This window comes from Pan paniscus, chromosome 8 (assembly GCF_029289425.2).
Source record: "Pan paniscus chromosome 8, NHGRI_mPanPan1-v2.0_pri, whole genome shotgun sequence".
NCBI classification, from domain to species: domain Eukaryota; kingdom Metazoa; phylum Chordata; class Mammalia; order Primates; family Hominidae; genus Pan; species Pan paniscus.
In genome coordinates this window covers 60,341,368-60,363,481 of record NC_073257.2, presented here as the reverse complement: position 1 = coordinate 60,363,481, position 22,114 = coordinate 60,341,368, and the positions used below count along the sequence as shown (strand labels likewise).

The 22,114-nt window shown below is 36.1% G+C and overlaps 1 protein-coding gene across 29 annotated transcripts in view; it reads left to right on the top strand.

The window, feature by feature from the left end:
• Positions 1-22,114, top strand: part of PTPN20 (protein tyrosine phosphatase non-receptor type 20) — a 90,816-nt gene that overhangs the window by 44,745 nt on the left and 23,957 nt on the right. For 16 of the 29 annotated variants that reach the window (XM_063607681.1, XM_063607676.1, XM_008961182.5 and 13 more), the window contains 2 exons: positions 9,022-9,173; positions 11,991-12,081. The exons of 7 other annotated variants lie outside the window; for them this stretch is intronic. In XM_063607681.1, coding sequence (XP_063463751.1) covers positions 9,022-9,173; positions 11,991-12,081 — 243 coding nt within the window. The remainder of the gene's footprint in view (positions 1-9,021; positions 9,174-11,990; positions 12,082-22,114) is intronic. 6 more of the 29 variants (XM_034930536.3, XM_057298874.2, XM_063607679.1 and 3 more) reach the window with 2 other exon arrangements.

Below are 22,114 nucleotides of genomic sequence, written 5' to 3'. Positions count from 1 at the left end.
TTAGTTAACAAAAATGTATCAATATTGGTTCAATACTAATGAATGTACCATCCAAATGTAAAACATTAATAATAAGTGAAACTTTGGCAGGGGATATATGGGAATTCTAAGTGCTCATGTTTTTTTCATGTAAAACTTTTCTAAAAAATACAATCTACACATTTTTAACAAAATGTCTCCCTATTTCTCTTATGACTTCCCCTTTGATCTGTGGGTTACTTAGAGGTATTTTCTCCAAATTATTTTTATTGTTGTAAATCTTACATAACATAACATTTACTATCTTATCCATTTTAAGTGTATATTTCAGTATTATTAATTATATTTTTTAAAATTTGTTTGTACCTTTGGAATCATTGCCAGATCCAATGTCTTGAAGTTATTGCCATGCTTTCTTGTAAGAGTTTTATAGTTTTAGCTTTTACATTTAGGTAATGGATCCATTTCGAGTTAATTTTTGTATATGGCGTTCGGTAAAGATCCAATTTTATTATTTTGCATGTGGATATCCAGCTTCCCAGCACCATTTGTTGTAAAGACTGTGTTTTTCCCATTAAATGGCCTTGACAACTTTTTTGAAAATAATTTGGGTTTTATTTCTGGACTCTTTCTTCTATTCCTTTGGCCTATATGTCTGTCTATGCCTGTACCAGACTGTTTTGATTACTGTAGTATTGTAGTAAGTTTTGAAATCAAGAAGTGTGAGTCTTTTTTCCCCATATTTTTCAGGATTGTTTTAGCTATTTGGGGTCCTTTGAAATTCCATATGAATTTTAGGATGAGTTTTTCTATTTCTGCAGAAGGAGTCATTGGGATTTTGATAAGGATTACGTTGAATCTGTAGATCGTTTTGGGTAGTACTGATATCTTAATGATATTAAATCTTCCAAACCATGAACATGAGATATATTTGTTTAATTCTTTTTTCAGCAATGTTTTGTAGGTCTCTTTGTACAAATCTTTCCCTTCCCCTTCTTGGCTAAGTTAATTTCAAAGTATTTTATTTCTTTTTATATATTATTGTAAATGAAATTGTTTTCTTAATTTCATTTTCAGATTGTTCATCTGAGTGTATATAAATGCAACTGATTTTTGTGTGTGACTTTGTATCCTGCTACTTTACTGAATTTATTTTTTTAACTCTGTGTGTGTGTGAATATGTGTGTGTAAAATCCAGTAATCTTTAGGATTTTCTACATATAATATCATATCATTGGCAAACAGAGATGTTTACTTTTTGCTTTCCCCAGTTTGGATGGCTTTTATTTCTTTTTTTTCCTAATTTCTCTGACTAGGACTTCCAATATTATGTCAAATAGAAGTGGCAAAAGTGGCATCCGTGCCTTGTTTCTGATCTTAGGGGAAAAGCTTTTACTCTTTCAACATTGAGTATATTTGCTGTGGGTTTTCCATACATAACTTTTATATGTTTAGGTATTTTTCTTATGTTCCTAGTTTGTTGAATTTTTTTTCTACAAACAAATAGGCCAGGCATGGTGGCTCATGCCTGTAATCTCAGCACTTTGGGAGGCCAAGGCAGGCAGATCACCTGAGGTCGGGGAGTTCACGACCACCCTAGGCAACATGTCTCTACTAAAGAAAAAGTACAAAAATTAGCCGGACGTGGTAGCAGTTGCCTGTAATCCCAGCTACTTGGGAGGCTGAGGCTGAGGCAGAGCAGGAGAGTCACTTGAACCCAGGAGGCAGAGGTTGCAGTGATCTGGGATCACACCACTGTACTTCAGCCTGCGCAACAGTGAAACTCTGTCTCAAAAAAAAAAAAAAAAAAAAGAATATATTCTTGAAAGGATGTTGAATTTTGTCAAATACTCTCTCTGCATCAACTGAGATAAGCATGCCTTTTTTTCTGTTAGTGTATTGTATTACCTTGATTTTTGTATGTTAAGTCATCTTTGCATTCCAGTAATAAATCCCACATAGTCATGGTGTATGATCTTTTTAATATGCCGCTAAATATTTGCTTTGCTACTATTTTGTTGAGGATTTTTACATCAATGTTTAAGATGGATATTGGCCTTTAGTTTTCTTTTCATGTAGGATAATTGTCTGACTTTGATATTGGGATAATGCTGGCCTCATAGATTAAGTTAGGGAGTGTTCCCTACTCTTTAATTTTTTTAAACAGTTTGACAAGTATTGGTGTTAGTTCTCCTTTAAATGTTTGGTAGAATTTACCAGTGAAGGCATTGGATCCAGGGCTTACTTTTTTGGGATAGTTTTGATAACTTATTCAATCACCTTACTAGTCATAGGTCTGTTCAGATTTTCTGTTTCTTTGTGGTTTGGTTTTGGTAGGTTTTGTGTTTCTATAAATTTGTCTATTTCATTGAGGTTATCCAGTTTTTTTGCATACAATTGCTCATAGTACTCCCTTATAATCTTTTTTATTTCTTTAGAATTGGTAGTAATGTCCTCATTTTTATTTCTGATTTTAGTAGTTTGAGTCTTTTCTCTTTTTATCTTAGTTTATCTAATTAAAGGTTCATCACATCATTTTGTTGATATTTTTGAAGAACTTGCTTTTGGTTTCATTGATTTTTCTCTTTTTTATATTTTATATTTTGATCTCTGCTCTAATCTTTACTATTTCCTTCCTTTTGTTAGCTTTAGGTTTAGTTTGTTCTTCTTTTTGTAATTCCTTACGTTGTAAAGCTAGTTTATTTATTCGAGGCCTTGTTTCTTTCATGTAAGCATTTATAGCTATAAATTTCCCCCTTAACCCTGCTTTTGCTGTGTCCCATAGTTTTGATATGTTGTGTTATATTTTCACTCATTTCTAAATGTTTCTAATTTCCCTTGTAATTCCTTCTTTGATCCATTGGTGTTTTAAAATTATGTCGTTCAATTTTCACAAATCTGTAAGTTTATCAGTTTTTCTTATATTTGATTTCTAACTTTATCTCTTGTATTTTGAGAAGATACTCTTTGTGATACCAGTGTTTTAAAATTGACTGATACTTAGTTTATAGCCTAACACATGCAAAATATTCCATGTGTTCTTGAATATGTGGTCTGTTGTTGCACAGAGGATTCTGTATGTATCTGTTAGATATACTTCGTTTATTATATTGTTCAAGTCCTCCCTTTTCTTACTTCTGTCTGATTGTTCTATCCACTAATGAAAATGGGATATTGAAATCTTCAATTGTTATTGTAAAACTGTTTCTCTCTTCATTTCTGCCAATTTTTGCTTTGTGTATTTTGATTGTTACTAGGCGTGTAAATGTTTATAACTGTTATATGTTCTTGCTGTATTGAACCTTTTATGATATATAATGTCCTTCTTTGTTATTTTTAACTTTTTAAAATTAAAATCGATTTTATCTGATATTAATATAGCTATTCATGCTCTGTTTTGGTTCCTGTTTGCATGGAATATTTCTTTTACTTTTAACCTATTCGTGTCTTTGGATCTAAAGTGAGTCCTTTGTAGACAGTGTATAGTTGGATCATGTTTTTATTTTTTAATCCATTCTGCCAATCTTTCTTTCCATTGGCGAGTTTAATTCATTTATATCTAAAGTAATTACTGATAAGGAGAGACTTCTGTCATTTTGCTATTTTAAAAAAATATTTCTTGTAGCTTTTTTGTTCCTCATTTTTTTTGCCTTACTGTCTCCTTTTGTATTTAGTTGCCTTTTGTAATGAAATATTTAAATTCTTTAAAAATTTCCTTTATGTATTGTTTTTAGCTATTTTCTTTGTGGTTACCATGGGCATTATATTTAACATCCTAAACTTATCACTCTAATTTGAATTTATGCCAGCCTAATTCAGTAAAATACAAAAAAAAAAACTGTGGACCTTTGACAGTTTTGACCCCATCTCTTTCATTTGTTGTCACAAAATTACATTTTTATATATTATGTGTTCCAAAACATAAAATAATGTTTTTAATGCTTTAGTTTCTCATGTAGAAAACAAAATGTTGATTTACAATCTAAAGTTATGATAATTTTTTTATTTTTAGGCTAATAAATTTAGGAAAAAGTCATCTCTTAAATCATGTAGAAAAGAAAAAGTGAAGTTACACATTATTGTTACAAGAATACTAGCTTTTATAATTAGTCATGTATTTACTGAAATCTTAATTTCTTTATTTTGATTTTTTCTTTGATTACATTAAAGTTGTCACTCAATTGTCTTCTGGCTTATATTGTTTTTGATGAGCTTTTGGATCTGAGGCTTGGTGTCTTTCATTCATTTTGGAAAAAATTCTCAGTTATTATCTTTTCAAATATTTCTTCTGCCCAATTCTCCTTCTCTTCTATTTTGGGATTCCATTTACAGGTATAATATATTAGTCTGTTTGATATTGGTTTGTAGTTCTTGGATGGTCTCTTCTTATCTGCCTCTGCCCCTCATCTACCTTTTTTCTCTGTGTTCTAATTTGGATAATTCCTCTTGATCTATTTTGTAATTCATGAATTCTTTTCTTGCCTCTGTGAAATCTACTGATGAGCTTATCAATAACATGCTTAATTTCTTACAATATTTTTTTACTTTAAGCATTTCCACTTTATTATTTTTATGGCTTCCATCTCTCCATTGAAATTCTCCATTTGTTCATGTATATTGTCTACTTTTCCCACTGCCTTTTCACACATTGATTATCACTATTTTAAATTCATCACTTGACAGTTTTAACATATGTTATATCTCTGTCTGGTTCTGTTGATTGCTTTGTCTCTTGGCAACTTTTTTCTCTTTTTCTTACTTCTGTGTGTACTCTATAATTTTTTGGTTGAAAACTGAATATTGTGTAGTCTAGAGATAGAAGTAAAAATGTCTTATCCATGGTTTCACTCTTCATAGTTTCAGTTACCTGCAGTCAACCACAGACTAAAAATGTTAAGTGGACAATTCCAGATATAAACAATAAGTTTTAAATTGCACACTGTTCTGAGTAGTGTGATGAAACCTCACACTGTCCTGCTCTGTCCTGCCTGGGAGTGAATCATTCCTTTGCCCAGCATATTCATGCCCTATATGCTACCTGTCTATTAGTCAACTAGTAGTCATCTTGGTTATCAGATCTACTGTTTTGGCCTCACAGTGCTTGTGTTCAAGTAACCCTTATTTTACTTAGTAATGGCCCCAAAGAGTAGTGATGCTGGCAATTTGGATATGCCAAAGGGAAGCTGTAAAGTGCTTTCTTTACATGAAAAGGTGAAAGTTCTTGACTTAATAAGGAAAGAAAAAAATCATATGCTAAAGTTGTGTAGACCTATGGTAAGAATGAATCTTCTATCCAAGTTTTGCTGTTGCACATCAGAGTGCCAAAGTTATGGCCACAGTGCATGATACATGCTTACTTAAGATGGAAAAGGCATTAAATTTATGGGTGGAAGACATGAACAAAAATATGTTTCAGTTGATGACGATCAGGTTCAATACTATCCAGAGTTTCAGGCATTCACTGGGGGTCTTGGAACATATCCCCGGCAGATAAGGGGGAGCTATTGTAGTATTTCTTAGCTAAGTTCTAGACGCTGAGGTAAATAGGGATGGACATGACTCTTTTGTTGGTAGGCCTTCAGTGTGAGGAGTTGCATCAATTTACTCAGTAATGCAGCAGGGCTTGGGTTTGATGTTGCTATGGTTACCCTTAGTGCACCACCAGCTTCAAATTCCTCCAGTGTTACCTTACATGTAGAGGATTTGCCTCAGTGTTTACTCCACCCTCTGCTTTAGCTCTTCCCATTGTACATGCACCTCAGAGAAGGTCTTCTCCATGATCTTCTCTAATTCCCAGCAGTAGAGAGCTCTTACTTATGATTACCTTGCTTGCCAACCTGGTTGGGGTGACATTCTCTGCTGTCTTTGTTCAGTCTCAGTCTTAGGAAGGCCTCAGACGGTACCTCCTTTGTTATTTTGTCCATTCTGCAGGTTTAGGGAATATCTTATGGCCTGGGTCCAGGATGCTCTTCTCTCTTCCCTACCCCCAATGTTAATGAGTCTTCATTTGTGCCTTGAGGATGACAGAGTTTCATGCGTTTTCTCAGGTTCTTATGCTTTTGGTCCATTAGGGAAATAGGGAAAAGCATTCTGGGCATGCTTTGTGCCATTCCTGTGGATGCTGTTTTTCCCCTTCCCAAGCTTGCCCCACGAAGGAGGATTTCTCAAGTTCCTCACCCTGTCTGCAGCTTTTCTCCTGAGCCTCTGATGAGGTCCTCACATGCATTATCTTTTCACTGTTGGTTTTTAAACCTTTCTTGTCTTCATTACTGTATGTATACATGCCTTTGTCCTATGGCAATAAGTTGATTTTCAACTGTCTGCTTTGTTTCTTGCAGAATTCGATTTAATTATAAATTATTGCTGTAATTATGTACTTTTGAGTTTTACCTTTATTTTCTTAGGTTTATAAACTAATTTTTTTAAACCTCATTCTATTGTTTTCTTATCTCCTTGTGAACTCTTATTTAAAATAATTTTTCTTTTTCTTTCGACAGATGTTGCATACACAGTTCATTTTCCTTTTTAAGCTTATCTTCCATTTTAGAATAGATTTTAAAAATTATTCTGCATGCTATATTATTATTTTTTCTGTGTTTCACATTTTATTCCATTTTGTTATGAACATGTATAGCTTTTTCTGTCTCTTCGGTTTTGTTGATTGAGCAGGAATGAATTCTTCCTGATTTCCATTTTTATTTGGATCTCATCATCTTCCCTTGTAAACTGTATTTTGGAGGGCTGCATTGTTTATTTTGACCGAGGACAATGATAAGTGTGCTGAAGGGATAGGGGCCAAGGAGCAGGATACTCAAAGGGCATGGTGTAGCTGAAATGTGAAGCAGATATCACAGATGCCCTTACTCAATATCAGTCACACCTTTCTTCTAGTGTACCTTCCTGTATGGCCCAGGCAGAAAAATGAAAAATTACATTTTCAAGACTTCCTGGTAGCTTATTTGGGCTTTGCCGATCATATGCACTTAGCCAAGATGTAAATGTGTAGAGAGGCATCCATTTTATTGCTATGCATCATAGCAGGCTTGGCGTTCCTGGTCCTCATTATAGGTAAGGTGATGTGTTACTAGAGCCAACAGTTGTGGTAGTGACTTTCTTATTTCTCCATTGTTGCTGAAGTGGTGTCATCTAGGAGCCAGTGGCTAGAAAAAATGGTCTCCAACTTCCTCAGTTTCCTAATTGTGGCAAAGACAGAACTTTTCTTGGCAGACCATTATGCAGTGTTGTTCTTGGATCATAATGAGAGAGGCATCTGTTCTTCAAGCCCACACAATGGTGATACAACACCAAATAGCTAGATCAAATCCCTTTCTGTAAACTGGCTGAAATGATTCCCATGATCTACAGCTGAAACCTCACCTTTATACTTTGATTGGAATTCTTGGACCAGGCTACAAGAAAAAGAGACCAAATTCAGAATGATGTTAATGATAAAGATATATATATTTTCTACCATAATGGAAGCCCAGAGATAGGAAGGATTCCAGGTTCAATATGATCAGTTGCTAATGTCATCAAGAACATACTTTCTTTATGTTTTTCACATTTGCTATACTCCTTCCTCTTATGGCCATAAGAGGGCAGACTATGATAATTAGGTCCTTATACGTCTTTGTTTATGTCTGTACAGAGGGATGAGGGTAGAAGAGAGGTTTGCTTCTCTTTTTTACAAGACCAGCCTATTTCTATGGTTGGCGCAAATCTCCTACCTATTTCTGAATTATTCACTGGAAGGATCTTACTATGGAATGATCACAAATGGCTTTAACTAACCAGAGGGGTAGAATCAGTGTTGGGGAGTCAACACCAGTGTTTGTTACAGTCATTCTACATTTTCATTTTTTTCTCTCTTCATTCTCCCAGCTTTTGTACTAGCAAAGGTGGAACACAATGGGAAGATCTAAGAGTTTTTCTGTTGGGCATCAAAGATGATCAAAATGGCTTCTACGCTTGTGGGAATTTTATCTCCCCTTCCAGCCTGCTTAGACCTCCTCTCATACTAAGGTTAGGGATATTTGTGAGAAATTTTAGGATTTCTGTGCCTGTCTATCCCAACCAAGAGCCCTCACTTCCAACCCTACAAAGAGCCTCTGGATGTAGTGGAGTACCAAGATAAGATGTGCTTCCCAGGAATGTGCAGATTCTTAGAAATTTCCACCTCTTTCTTTTGCTATATTGTTTTGTATATATCTTTTTGCTGGTATTAACTTGATTATTGTTCACATTATTTGGCTTTGCAAAGAGATTATGAGAACTTGTTTTACTTGAACATCTTACCTCAAAATTTTGAAGCTTTTAAAATACTCTTTTACTGTTGACTTCTAGATTTATTGCATTTTGGCCAGTGGACATAATGTATAAAATTTCAGATGTTTGGAACCTTGACTGTCAACATTACCTAAAAGATCATAATTAAAAATAAAAAGATTGTATGTGTGCTATTAAATATTAATAGAATGTTCTCCCCAATTATTGGTTGCAAGTGTCCATATGTATCCATTATTCCGTCTTATTAATTATATTGCATAGATCCTCTCCATCCTTGGTGTGTGTGCACGTGTGTGCGTTCATGTTCAATCTGTTTCAGAGTAATGAAACAGGACGTGAACTCTCCACATCACCACATCTCAGACTCTAGGAACTTCCAAACACTTGGTCCCAGGGAGGGCAAAAGTTCTCTTTCCTAATCCAAGCCTTGTACGTTCTTGCCTTGGCATAATTTTCAATCCATATACCCAATTCACATTATAAAACTGAACACTTCTCAATCCACAGCATTCGTTATGTTTATGGCACTGAACAGTTTTCTCCAAGGACAGTGGATTTTGTATAATTTCAAGGTGTAAATAGCCATGATTTTTCCAAAGGAAGCCTCTTTCAAAGTAGTAGACTCTTCACCTGTGGAAAAATAAACTTCTGTTTACCCTTAAATGGCTGTGTCTTTAAGAGAAACAGAAACAAAAATAAAATCTCCCTTCACATATATACCAGTAACTTACATATGTGAATTTTTCTCTTCCTTAGATACGCGCAAAATTGTTTCTGAAGGAGAACTAGATCAGTTGGCTCAGATTCGGCCATTAATATTCAATTTTCATGAGCAGACAGCCATCAAGGATTGTTTGAAAATCCTTGAGGAAAAAACAGCAGCATATGATATCATGCAGGAATTTATGGTAAATATTTTCTTAATGAAAGTCTATATGTGATTTCTTTTTTTATATCATTGCCAGAGGGTTTCTTTTCTTTTCTTTCTTTATTTGGTTTTAGTACATTGTTTTTACTTTTAAATATTATATATATTTTAAAGTAATAGATGTACATGGTTAAAAAAAAAGCCAAATAGCATAAAAGGATATAAAATAGAAAGTCTCTCTCTTTCTCTCAAGACTTTCTAGGGCCCCTTTACACTATTCATTTTGTCATTTTGTCATGCAAACTTTTAAAAAAATTTGTTGGAATGCACTTTACATCCTTAAATTTGTTTTCCTCCTAGATACAATTTCCAAGTATATTATCAGCATGTATAGCAGTATCTCATTTTTTTAAGTGTTGCATGGTAATTATATGGATAAGTACCTTAATTTATTTAATATTTAATTTCTGAAATTAGGGTACTTATCCATATAATTAACTACCATGGAACATTTGGACATTTAGGTTGTTCTAGTCTTTGCTATTATGAACAGCGGTCATCTCTCTTCATATACTGTATGCATATATTTAAATATTTTTTGAACAAATTCCTACAAAGACAATATTAATATTTTGGGCTATCAATTTTTTGGATCTTTTCTCATCTCTTAAATGACAAATTATTTCTTATTGATTACTTAATTGGTATTTATTTGAGAACAAAAGAATATCTTTCCATATGTTTTTAAGCCTTTTATATTTTCAGTGAACTGCTAGTTTCAATTCTTTGCCCCATTTTCCTTTTTTTTTTTTTCTTATTGGTTACTCTTTTTTTTTTTTTGAGATGAGTCTTGCTCTTGTCCCCCAGGCTGGAGTGCAGTGGTGCGATCTCGGCTCACTGCAACCTCCGCCTCCCAGGTTCAAGCGATTCTCCTGCCTCAGCCTCCCAAGTAGCTGGGATTACAGGTGCCTGCCACCATACCTGGCTAATTTTTGTATTTTTAGTAGAGACAGGGTTTCACCATGTTGGCCAGGCTGCTCTCAAACTCCTGAGCTAAGGTGATCAACCCACCTTGGCCTCCCAAAGTGCTGGGATTACAGGCGTGAGCCACTGCGCCTGGCCAATTACTAACTCTTTAAGGAAAAAATTATGCCTTTGTATGTCTTACACGTAGTATTTTTTCTGCTGTTGTTTGTGTTACACACAGGTGCACATGCATGTGCACACACATGCCTATTTACCATGAAGAAATAGCTGATTTTTAGTGGTCAAATATGGCAATCTTTGCTTTTGGGGCTTCTGGGTTTGGGGCTTTCTGTGCTCTTTAGGAATGCTTCTTTTACTCTAGGATTGTAATAATTACTTCATGTTTTTTTCTAGTACCTTTATGATTTTTAAGCATTTAAATCTTTGATGCAGCTAGAATTTAATTTGGTATAAGATGTTTGATAGGGACTCAGCATTATATAACTATTCAATTGTCCCAAGACTCTCCTGGAATTTCTCTTGAGTGAGGTAAAATGCCACTTTTATCATATACTAGAGCCTTACATATATTTTAATTTATTCTTGGACTTTTTCTACTGATTTTCTTATTCCTTTATTGGTATTGTTCTATTAATTAGCATAGCTTCATATTATCTTTTAACATCTAATGAGACTCATCTGCCATCATTATTCATTCATAAATGAATTTTTTCTCATTCTTCCTACAGAATTTTTTCCAGATTAATTTTAAAATTGATTTTCAGAAAGACTTGATCATTTTATTGTACTACTTAAAACCTTCACAGGCTCCTTGTTCCCCATGGCAGTGGTTGCTAGGTTGGCTACCCAAGAGTTACCCAAGAGCTTTGAAAATGTATAGATTCTCAGGCTTTCTCCACAAATATTCTAATAAAGTATGACTAGCTACCTCCTAATTTCATTTATATATGAAACAAGATATTTTATAGTTTTAGTCTGTTGTTGGACTACATCATGTGCTTTGTGCTCTTATTACCGTATTAGTCACAGTTTCCCAAAGGGACATGTATGCCTCCATTATTTCCACCCCTTCACCTTCTCTCCTCTTTCCTTCTAAGTACACACTGTTTTTCATATGCTAACTTCCAGTGACTCACTAAGGCCCAGTTCAAGGGCTGTTTCCCTTTGAGGAGCTTTTCTTCTTGACTTTTAGGTGCAATCTAGTGCTGTCATTTATTCTACTGTCTCCATACATTGGTCACATGGTATTTGATTACATGTCCTCTAACTACTCTGTTCACTCCTTAAGGATGAGGCCATTATCCAATTCATCCCTGTATTCCAGTGTCTGAAACAGGGCCAGGTACTTACTAAATGCATAATAAGTGTTTGTTGAATTCACACTTGGTAAAGAAATTTTTTGAAAGGAAGGATTCTTAGGGTCCTAACTATAATTTCTTCAAAGGGGAAGGGTAAATTGTGAGACTGTTTGTATATATTTTTTGTTTATATGTTTTTGTTGTTGTTATTTTATTTTTATTTATAAAATGATAGATCTGTGGGTAGGTTCTGAGAAATGAATAGCTTGTATTTCCTTTTTTATGAAAGAAGAACAAAATGAAGTTCAAGTGGAAAGTATCTCCAGAAAGTTTAACATTTTCTTATTAACCAACTCATTGATTGGCATGTGAAACTTGAGATATTTTATATAGCACTTTTTAAATGGGGATCTAGCTTCACTTATCATACAACACATTAAATAGCAGGTCATGTCATATAGGGATTTAAGGATCATGAGCACTAAACAAAGGCATATTTTTTTCTTTTTTATTGGTTATAGTAAATACATAATTTATTATTTATTTATTTATTCATTTTTAACCTTTTAAAGGCTTTAGAACTTAAGAATCTGCCTGGTGAGTTCAACTCTGGGAATCAACCAAGCAACAGAGAAAAAAACAGATACCGAGATATTCTTCCATGTAAGCTAAAAATGGTTTTGATTATTTTCCTGTTTACATTTAGAAAAAGTGCAAAGGGCACTGTATGGCTTTTTGTATGAGACATTTTGGCCTGTGACCATGATAAAGGGTTCTGGTACATAGCACTGGGTGATCTGGGCATATTCTAAGATATGTGCTAGATATGAGAGAGTCAGGTCCTCTGTTTTCTGGTACATCCTTCAGCAACTGTTACAGGGTCCTTTACAGCAGTCCTTCAGCCTTGTTCTCATATATTGCTGCTTCTCAGAGCATGAGCCTTCCAAAACATAAAATCCAATAGTCTGAGTCATACACCACTTTTGGTACCCGAAGCCTTAACCACCTTCTCTGGCTATTTTGTTTAGACACGCGAAAAAAGAGCTATTTGCATCCTTCATCCTGGACAATAAAGCTGTTAATCTGCTCTCCAACAGGAGGCTGCCTTTTGATTGTCTCCACAGAGCCTTAACATTGCTTCCCTGTGTTGGATGGGAGGGTAGTGGCACCTTCTGTCCTCCTCACTCAGTTACTCTTAGGAGTTATCCATCTCAGGCCATTCAAAGAGCAGAATCAAAACACAGCAATGCAATTTTAATCTTAGGCAGGATATCTCATTCCATAACTCACATTCCTTTCAAAGTCAAAGTTTTTCAAAACTAAATTTACTATTTTACTTCCTCCAACTTGACCCTCTTCTTATATTCTATATCTTATGTAATCACCAAGTTCAAACCAGAAAACAGGGAGTCAGTTGATTCTACCTCCATAATACCTCTGGGGTCCTCCCCCATCTCTCAGTTCCCACTGCTGCTGACTTAGACTGAGCCCATTTTACCTCTCAGCTGGTTACGTTCTTCTTTACTGCCTCCCTTTCTGATCATTCACAAAAGCTACTGAGATTTTCTTAAAATGCAAGTCAGAACATGTAGCTCTTCTTTTAAAGCTCTTTCTTGGCTCTTTGTTACTATCATGGTACAGTTGTTTAACATGGCCTAAGAATTTCACTTGTTTGCCTCTCTAGCCTTAGCTCTCCCACAAAACTTCTTTTGGTATCTAGAATTCATAATTCTTTTCTTATTTGTTGGTTTTTATGCCTCTTAACGCAGTTCTTGAAAGAACTACTCATCCCTTCTTTGCCGAGGCAGTTCCTGCTATCTTTCTTAACCAGCTCCAATAGGCTTTTCTTATTTTCCTCAAAGCTAGGTTTGGTGTTTTTCCAGTAGTCTCACAGCATCTTGTAACCACTCTCCCCTTCTACCAAACCATATTTTAATTATTTTCACTTTTGTTTCTCCTACTAGACTTGAGATAGTTATTATAAAAACCAGAGTGGAACACAGTGACTGCGGTCACTAGATAAATACCTTCATGTTTAGTTGGTTTATTAGAATTGAAACTAACTTTATGATGATAAAAAACAAGTACATATCCAACATGGTTAAAATAAGCTATTCTGTTATCTTCTGTGGGGAGAGTGTGGAGAAGTGCATTGATGAATGCTTCTGAAATCAGAATAATGAACCATGATTAGACATTTTAATAAATAATACTAATAATTTGTTGCTTCTCCAAAATGTCAAAGGTCCAAATTTTATAATTTCTATTTCTGCATGTGCAGTTTGCCCTCAAGGAGACTAAAAGCAAACATGCCTTAAAAATTAGCCTCTCGGGATTGTAAGAAGCTCATTTTACAATAGAAGGTACACATAATATTTGATCTGACTTGAAGTTTTTATTCTGGATATCAAAAGAGTTACAACTAAGAAATTCAAAGATAATAAAAATAATGTTAAATCATTAAAGTAAGGGAAGTTATATAAAACTTTTGGCTTTTCATAAAAGAAAAGAAACTATAATTCAACCATGTTCTTTTCAAAGGCCCATTGGTATATCTACCTCATAACGCAGTGTAATCTAATCTGAAACTCAGCCAACTTAAGTGGCCATCATAGAAAGCTCTGTGGTTTTTTTAATCACACATTTCTTGACTTTATAGAAGAGGTTCCTGAAGACTCATATTAAGAAAGCTAAAGAAGTAATTTATTTGTCGTCTTCAAATGCTGAGAACACTAAATAGATGAATTCACACACCTTTGAACACTGCACATATAGGGAGCCTTCACTTTGCATGGCCCCAATATGCTCAAATATCAGTTACTGTGTTTAGCTAAATAACACCAGTCCCACAATACAATTCACATTTTAGTTACCACAATATATTCACTGCAAGTAATTGCCTAAAGTAGTAAGCATCTTTGCTGGCACTTTAGTCCACAAGTCCCTATGTAAATAACAGATGTGCATCATGACCAGTGACTAATAAATGTTACTTCTTTCAAAATATGTCAGTGATAGGTAACTGTGAGCCTCTTATTCAGTTCACACACAGCAAAGCATGTGATTGTGTTGTCTCCTTGTCTCTCAATGGTAAACCCCTATGACCTTTTACCAAAATGTATAATCAAGAGAGAGATTTGGCTGAGAGAGATGAAACTGCAATAAAGAGATAAAAAGTGATAATGTTGGAAATGAAATTTGAATGGAGTTATAGAAGAACTAGCTGACCAGGGACATGCTGACACTGCTACTGCTCAAAAGACCCTAGAGCTGCAGCCTAAGGCACCTGTGGAAGGGGAACTTACCGACATGAATGACCAAAGTGCTTGTGAGGAAAAGGATAAAGGCAACCTAGGGGAAGCAATGATGGTAGAAAACTTGACATTAAAGAAACTTTGGAGCTATTTCACAACAATATAAGTGCCAAGGATAAAAGGTGGAAACTGAGCCAGACTTGGAAGTTAGCCTAGACATAGAAAAAATGCTCACTCTGTATTGTAAGTTATAACAACAAAAAGAAGAGGCAAACACTGTTCAAACTACTCTGGGTAAGTTTTTTTTTTTTTTTTTTTTTTAACAAATTAAATGCTTTAATTCCCAATATTTCTAATGTTTTAAATTACAATGTTCTAAATAAATATTAGTCTTGCTATTTTTTGCTTCTCTATATATGTATAGCCAGCAATAAGTGAGTTTTTAATGATTTCACAAAAAATGTTAAGAGCCATGAAACAAGAATAATATTTCCTATTGATTACTAAGATCCTTTTGTGACTGGGCGCGGTGGCTCATGCCTGTAATCCCAGCACTTTGGGAGGCCGAGGCGGGCAGATCAGGAGGTCAGGAGATCGAGACCATCCTGGCTAACACGGTGAAACCCTGTCTGTACTAAAAATACAAAAAAATTAGCTGGGCGTGGTGGAGGCCCCTGTAGTCCCAGCTACTCAGGAGGCTGAGGCAGGAGAATGGCGTGAACCCAGGAGGCAGAGCTTGCAGTGAGCCGAGCTGAGATAGCGCCACTGCACTCCAGCCCGGGCGACAGAGCAAGACTCCGTCTCAACAACAACAACAACAACAACAACAACAACAACAACAACAACAACAACAACAAAGGTCCTTTTGCATGGTTTCAACTTGCATGGTCATATTTATGGCCCTGTACCATCATGCCAAGCAAGAATGGCCTTTATTATGTAGTATAGGAATTTTTAGGTATAAAGACAATATCTTCCATTTCTTTACCATTTCACAACTTACAAAGCAGTTTGAAGGCTAATAAAAGAGCGAGTCACACAGGTTCTCCAACTCCTGGCCTAATATTTTTTCTGTTACTTATCTATCAGGGACCTACTCAGAACTAATAAAGGTAGTGACTTAGGTTTCTGTTAGCTTCTCACTTTTCAGAGCATGCTTACATATTTCTCATTGAGTGTTCTGTATGATCATGTGAGAAGAACAGAGAAGATGATAATATCTAAATTTAATGCAAGACAATAAGGAAGGGATGATCTTTCAACAAATCTTCTGGACAGTTGCATATTCATGTACCAAAAATGAACTTTGATTCTTACCTCACAACTTATATAAAAATTAACTCAAAATAGATTATAGACCTATCATTAGAGTTAAAAACATAAAACTTCTGAAAGAAACCCTAGGAGAAAATGTTACTGCCCTTGGCTTTGGCAAATTTTTCCTAAATAGGACACAAAACCCTCAAATTGTAAAAGAAAAAAAATAAATTGGACTTCATCAAATTAAAAAAAAAACCCTGCTCTTCAAAGCATATTATTATAAAACCAAAAAGGAAAGCAACAGGCTAGAAGAAAAATACAGGCAAAATATTTATCTCACAAAAACTTATATTTATAATCTATAATTACTACAAATCAAGAAGAGGACAAATAACCCAACACTAAATGAGCAAAAAATTTGAGCAGACACTTCTCAAGGAAGATATAAGGATGGCAAATAAATGCATGAAATGATATTCACCATTGTAAATCATTAGGAAAATGCAAATTAAAACCATAACGAGATACCATTTTACACTCACTGCAATGAAATGGAGTTTGTTTCTAATAAAGTTAAACATGTACCTACCATATGATTTAGCAGTTCTATTCATATGTTTTACCTAAGAGAAATTAAAGCATATGTCTGCATAAAGACTTATATACTAATGTTCATATCAGCTTTACTTATAATAGCCAAAAACTGGAAACAGTGCAAATGCCCATCAACGGAAGAGTGAATAAACAAATTGTGGTATGTCTACATAATAGAATGCAACTAGGCAATAAAAAATGACTAACAATGCATTGAACAACATGAATGAATCTTAAAATAATTTTACTCAGTGAAATAAGCCAGTCAAAAGAGTATATACTGTGTTTTATGAGCCAAATTAAATTCTCCCAAAATTTGTATGTTGAAGTTCCAACCCTTTGTACCTCAGAATGTGACCGGATTTGGAGATAGGGCCTTTAAAGTAGTAATTAATATAAAATGAGGTTCTTAGAGTGTGCCCAATCCAATCCATCAGGTGTCCTTATATAAAGAAGAAATTGGGACACACAAGAGACATCAGGGATCCAAAGGCACAGAGAAAGGTCCATGTGAAGACACAGCAAGAAGGCAGCCATTGGCAGGCCAAGGAGAGAGGCCTCAGGAAAAACCAAGCCTGCTGCCACCTTGATCTTTGTCTTAGTTTGTTTGTGTTGCTATAAAGGAATAATTTATGAAGGAAAGGGATTTAGTTAGCTCATAGTTCCGCAGACCGGAAGGTTCAAGAGTGGGCATCTGGTGAGGGCTACGGGCTGCTTCCACTCATGGTGGAAAGTGAAGTAAAACCAGCATATGCAGAGATCACATGGTGAGAGAGGAAGCAGGAGAGAAATGGGGAGGTACCAGGCTCTTGCAGAACGAATAGAGTGAGAGCTCACTCATGCCATTAATCTATTAATGAGGGATGTGCCCTTGTGACTCAAACACCTCCCATTAGGCTCCACTTCCAACATTGGGAATCAAGTTTCAACATGAGGTTTAGAAGGGCCAAACATCTAAATCATAACATTTTGCCCCCGGCCCTTTAAAACTTATGTTCTTACCACATTGCAAAATACAATTATTCCTTCCCAATAGTCCCTAAAAGTCAACTTGTTTCAGCACCAACTTAAAAGTTCAAAGTCACATCTGAGACTCAAAGTAAGTTCTTTCCAGTTGTAAGCCTGTAAAATCAAAAAAGAGATTATTTACCTCCAAGGTACAATGGTGGTACAGGCACTGGGTAAACGTTTCCATTCCAAAAAGGAAAAATTGGTCAAAAGAAAGGGATAATAGGCCCCATGCAAGTCCAAAACACAGCAGGGCACACTTTAAATCTTAAAGCTCCAAAATAATCTCCTTTGACTCTATCTCCTACATATTGGTCACAGTGGTGTGTGGGGTGGGCTCCCAAGGCCTTGAGTAGCCCTTCCCCCATAGCTTTGCTGGGCGTAGACCACTGTCTGCTTCCATGGGTTGTAATAATGCTGCAGCTTTTTCAGGCTGAGGTGGAATGCTGTGGATAGCTCTACTATTGTGGGGTTCCAGCACCTTTGTGAGTCCACTAAGAGTTGCCCTGGTGGGGACTCTAAGGAAACTCCAACCCAACATTTCCACTAAAGATTGCCTTGGTAGGGGCTCTCTTTGGTGGCTCCACTCCTGCAATAGGCATCTGTCTGCTCTCCCAGGCTTTTTAATATATTCTCTGAAATTTAGGTTAAAGCTGCCAAGCCTCCATGTCCCTTGCATTCTGGATGCCTGCAGACTTAACACCACATGAATGCCACCAAGGCTTACCACTTAGCCCCTCAGGAGCAGTGGCCCAAACCCTACCTGGGGCCATTTGACCCACTGCTGGAGCCAGAGCAGCCAGGATGTGGGGAGCAGCATCCTGAGGTGGCCAAGGGCAGTGGTGCTCCAGGTCTGTCCCCAGAAGACCTTGGGGCCTATTAGGGAAGGGGTGGCCCCAAATATTTCTGAAGTGCCTTTGGGCACTTTTTCCAGACACTCTCTCATATTATTGTCTTTTTCTGAGCCTTCCACACACTTCCAACCTCCGCTCATCACCCAGTTCCAAAACTGCTTCCACATTTTCAGGTATCTTTATAGCAACACCCCAATTCTCAGTACCAATTTTCTGTCTTATTCCATTTTGTATTGCTATAAAGGAATACTTGGGGCTGGTTAATTTATAAATAAAAGAGGTTTATTTAATTCCCAGTTCTGCTGGCTGGAAGGTTCAAGATTGGGCCTCTAGTGAGGGCCTCAGGCTACTTCCACTCATGGTAGAAGGTGAAGTGGAATCAGCATGTGCAGAGATTACATGGTGAAAGAGGACACAAGAGGGAGAGAGAGAGGTGCCTGGTCCTTTTTAATAATCGGTTTTTGCAGCAGTGAATAGAGTGAGAACTCACTCAACCCCGAGGAAGGGCATCAATCTATTCATGAGTGATTTGTCTCCATGACTCAAAACCTCCCATTAGGCCCCACTTCCAATGTTGGGGATCAGTTTTCAACATAAGGTTTGGAGAGGACAAACATCCAAACCATAATAATACTGGACTTCCAGCCTCCAGAATGTGAAAATAAATTTCAAACCTAGAAAACTAATATACTGTATGCTTCCACATATATAAAATGTTAGAAAATTTAAACTAATTTGTATTGACAGAACGTCTCCGTGGTTGCCTTGGGGCAAGATGAGAGCAAGAAGGATAGATTATAAAGAGGCATGAGGATAGTTTTGCACTGATGGAGATGTTTAATTATCTTTATTGTGGTGGTGGTCTCATGGGTGCACATGTATGACAGTTTTACCTCCATAAACTGTTAAAAAGGTGGTTTGTGAGTGCAAAAGGTATATTACACTTTTAAAAAATTTTCATACACTTCAGCATTATAATATAGATAGATGGGAAAACAAGCTCTTTAAGGCAGAGATTTAACAAGCTTCTTTCTGTACTTCTTGAGGTTGCTCTATGTTTGTTTCTGCTACTACCACCCACTAATAATAATAGTAGTAGTAACACTAATATGTTTATTACTATTGCTTATTACTAATTTAAGTCTGTTATAGGTAGTAATGTTTAATCCCCACAACAACCTACCTCTGAGGTGTCAGTATGTTAGTGTCCGTGTTTACAGAAAGGCTAAAAGAGATAAGTAATTTTCTCACATTCACACTGCAAATAGGAGAGAGATCTGGGATTCAAACCCAGGCCTAACCACCACTGTATTTATTGTACATTGTTTTCTTTCCTATTTCAAGAAACCTTTTTTTTTTTCTCCTTTTGAGATGGAGTCTCGCTGTCGCCCAGGCTGGAGTGCAGTGGCATAGTCTCAGCTCACCGCAACCTTTGCCTCCTGGATTCAAGCGATTTTCCTGCCTCAGCCTCCTGAGTAGCTGGGATTACAGGCATGTGCCACCACACCCGGCTAATTTTGTATTTTTAGTAGAGATGGGTTTTCTCCATGTTGGTCAGGCTGGTCTCGAACTCCTGACCTCAGGTGATCCACCCACCTCGGCCTCCCAAAGTGCTGGGATTATAAGCATGAGCCACCGCACCCAGCTGTTTTGTTTCTTTAAGAATCAGAGTCTACTTGGAGTGCAGTAGCATAATCATAGCTCACCGAAACCTCAAACTCCTGAGCTCAAGCAATCCTCCCACCTCAGCTTCCCAAGTAGTTGGGACTATGGGGATGGGCATGTGCCACCATACCCAGCTAATTTTTTATTCATTTATTTTTTTTTAGAAACAGGGACTCACGCTTTTGCTTAGGCTGGTCTCAAACTCTTGGCTTCAAGTGATCCTTCTGTCTCAGCCTCCCAAGTAGCTGGAATGCCTGGCTCTCGTCATTCTTCTTATAGATATGAAACTATGTTTTGTAGTATTTGTTGCTATTACTTCATTTTCTTTCCCATTTCCCTTAATTTGAAATCACTGTTCTGATGAATTAATTGTTTGATTGGAGATGGGTATAAGTAGTCGATGCAGTCTCAAGCTCTACTTTTTTTTTTTTTTTTTTTTTATCCTGATAAACGAATATCCTTGTTGGTTTTAGGAATCTTGGGTTTTAGTTCTTTTTTTTCTCATTTTTTTTCCCTGAGTGTTACTTCACTGTCCTCTTCCTTCCAGTGTTTTAGATGAGAACTGTAATGGCCATCTGACTCCTTTTCTTCATGAGAAATATGCTCTTTTATTTCAAAATCTTTAACTGGTTTCCTGGAATTAAATAATGTTACCAGGTATGCTTCATTTCCATCATTCTTACCTAGACAAATAAACCCTTTAATTGATCTTCCTTTAGCTGTAATTTCTACTCTTCAGTCTACTCTTGTCTTTTTTTTTTTTTTTTAAGTTTCTATGAATTTTAGGGTTGCCCCTTGGTTCTATCTTATAAAACCTTTTCTCGTTACTTCTTCTACCTCTGTAGTTTTGCAAGTACTTTATCTCTCTCTCTCTCTCTCTCGTTTTTATTCTTATTTTTTTCTTTCACTTGGTTTTATAGGAAACTAATATAAATTTTTAAAAAATTTCCTCCTTCAAATCATCTACTAAAATTTTTAGCTTGTTTAATGGTTAATTTCATGTGTCAACTAGGCTAGGCTATGATACTCAGCTATTTGGTCAAATATTAGTCTAGATGTTGGTGTGAAGGTATTTTTTAAAAGATGTAATTAACATTTAGATTAGCAGACTTTGAGTAAAGCTGATTAGCCTCCATAATGAGAGTGGGCCTTATTCAGTCAGTTGAAGTCATTAAGAAAAAAACGCTAAAATTTCCAGAGGAAGAAGGAATTCTACCTCCAGACTGCCTTTGCACTCAAGACTACAATGTCAGCTTTTCCCTGGGGTCTAACCTGCTGGCCTGCCCTGAAGATATTGACTTGCCAGTCCCCACAATCATGAGTCAGTTCTTTAAAATAAATCTTTCTCACTGTATATATACAGCCTATTGATTCTATTTATCTAGAGAATCTAGAGTAACAGAATTTGGTACTGAGAGCAATTCTAGAGGAACAGAATTTTAAGGATGAGTTTTATGAATTACTTCCCTAATCTGATAAGATGTAAAGGCATTAATGACTTTTCAGTAGTGAATAGAGTATTAATAATTCATAGTGTAATGTGACAGTAGAGATATGCAAAGTATTGCCATTAGGTAATCCTATTCAGACATTTACAAGAAGCAAGGTTCTGGGTGTCTGTATTTGATACCTTAGAACATTTTTGAGTTCTCATGAGAACAATGAGATTGGCTAGTTACTCCTAATGTAGAGAAGGAAAGGATGATCTTAGGGATTCAATTTCCCAGCTCAAGTGCCACGTGAATAACCCAAAAGTTTATCTTTCTGCCCTGAAAGAAACTCTTATATTTTATAACAACAAAACTGAGATTATTGAAAACCAAACCCAAAATCTCATCCTGAAAATGGCTGAATTACAGTGCAAATTGAATCCCCACCCTTTTAGGGTGTCTGCTGTTAAAATGAGGGCATTGACTGAGAAGGAATGGGATCTTGAAAACTGGAGTGGAGACATATATGAAGAGCCTTATAAAGCTGGGTGTATCGAACCCCTTGACCCTGATGAGTCTTCGTTGCCAGTAAAAGCAGCCATGCCACCCCCATCTGAGGAGATTAATGCTA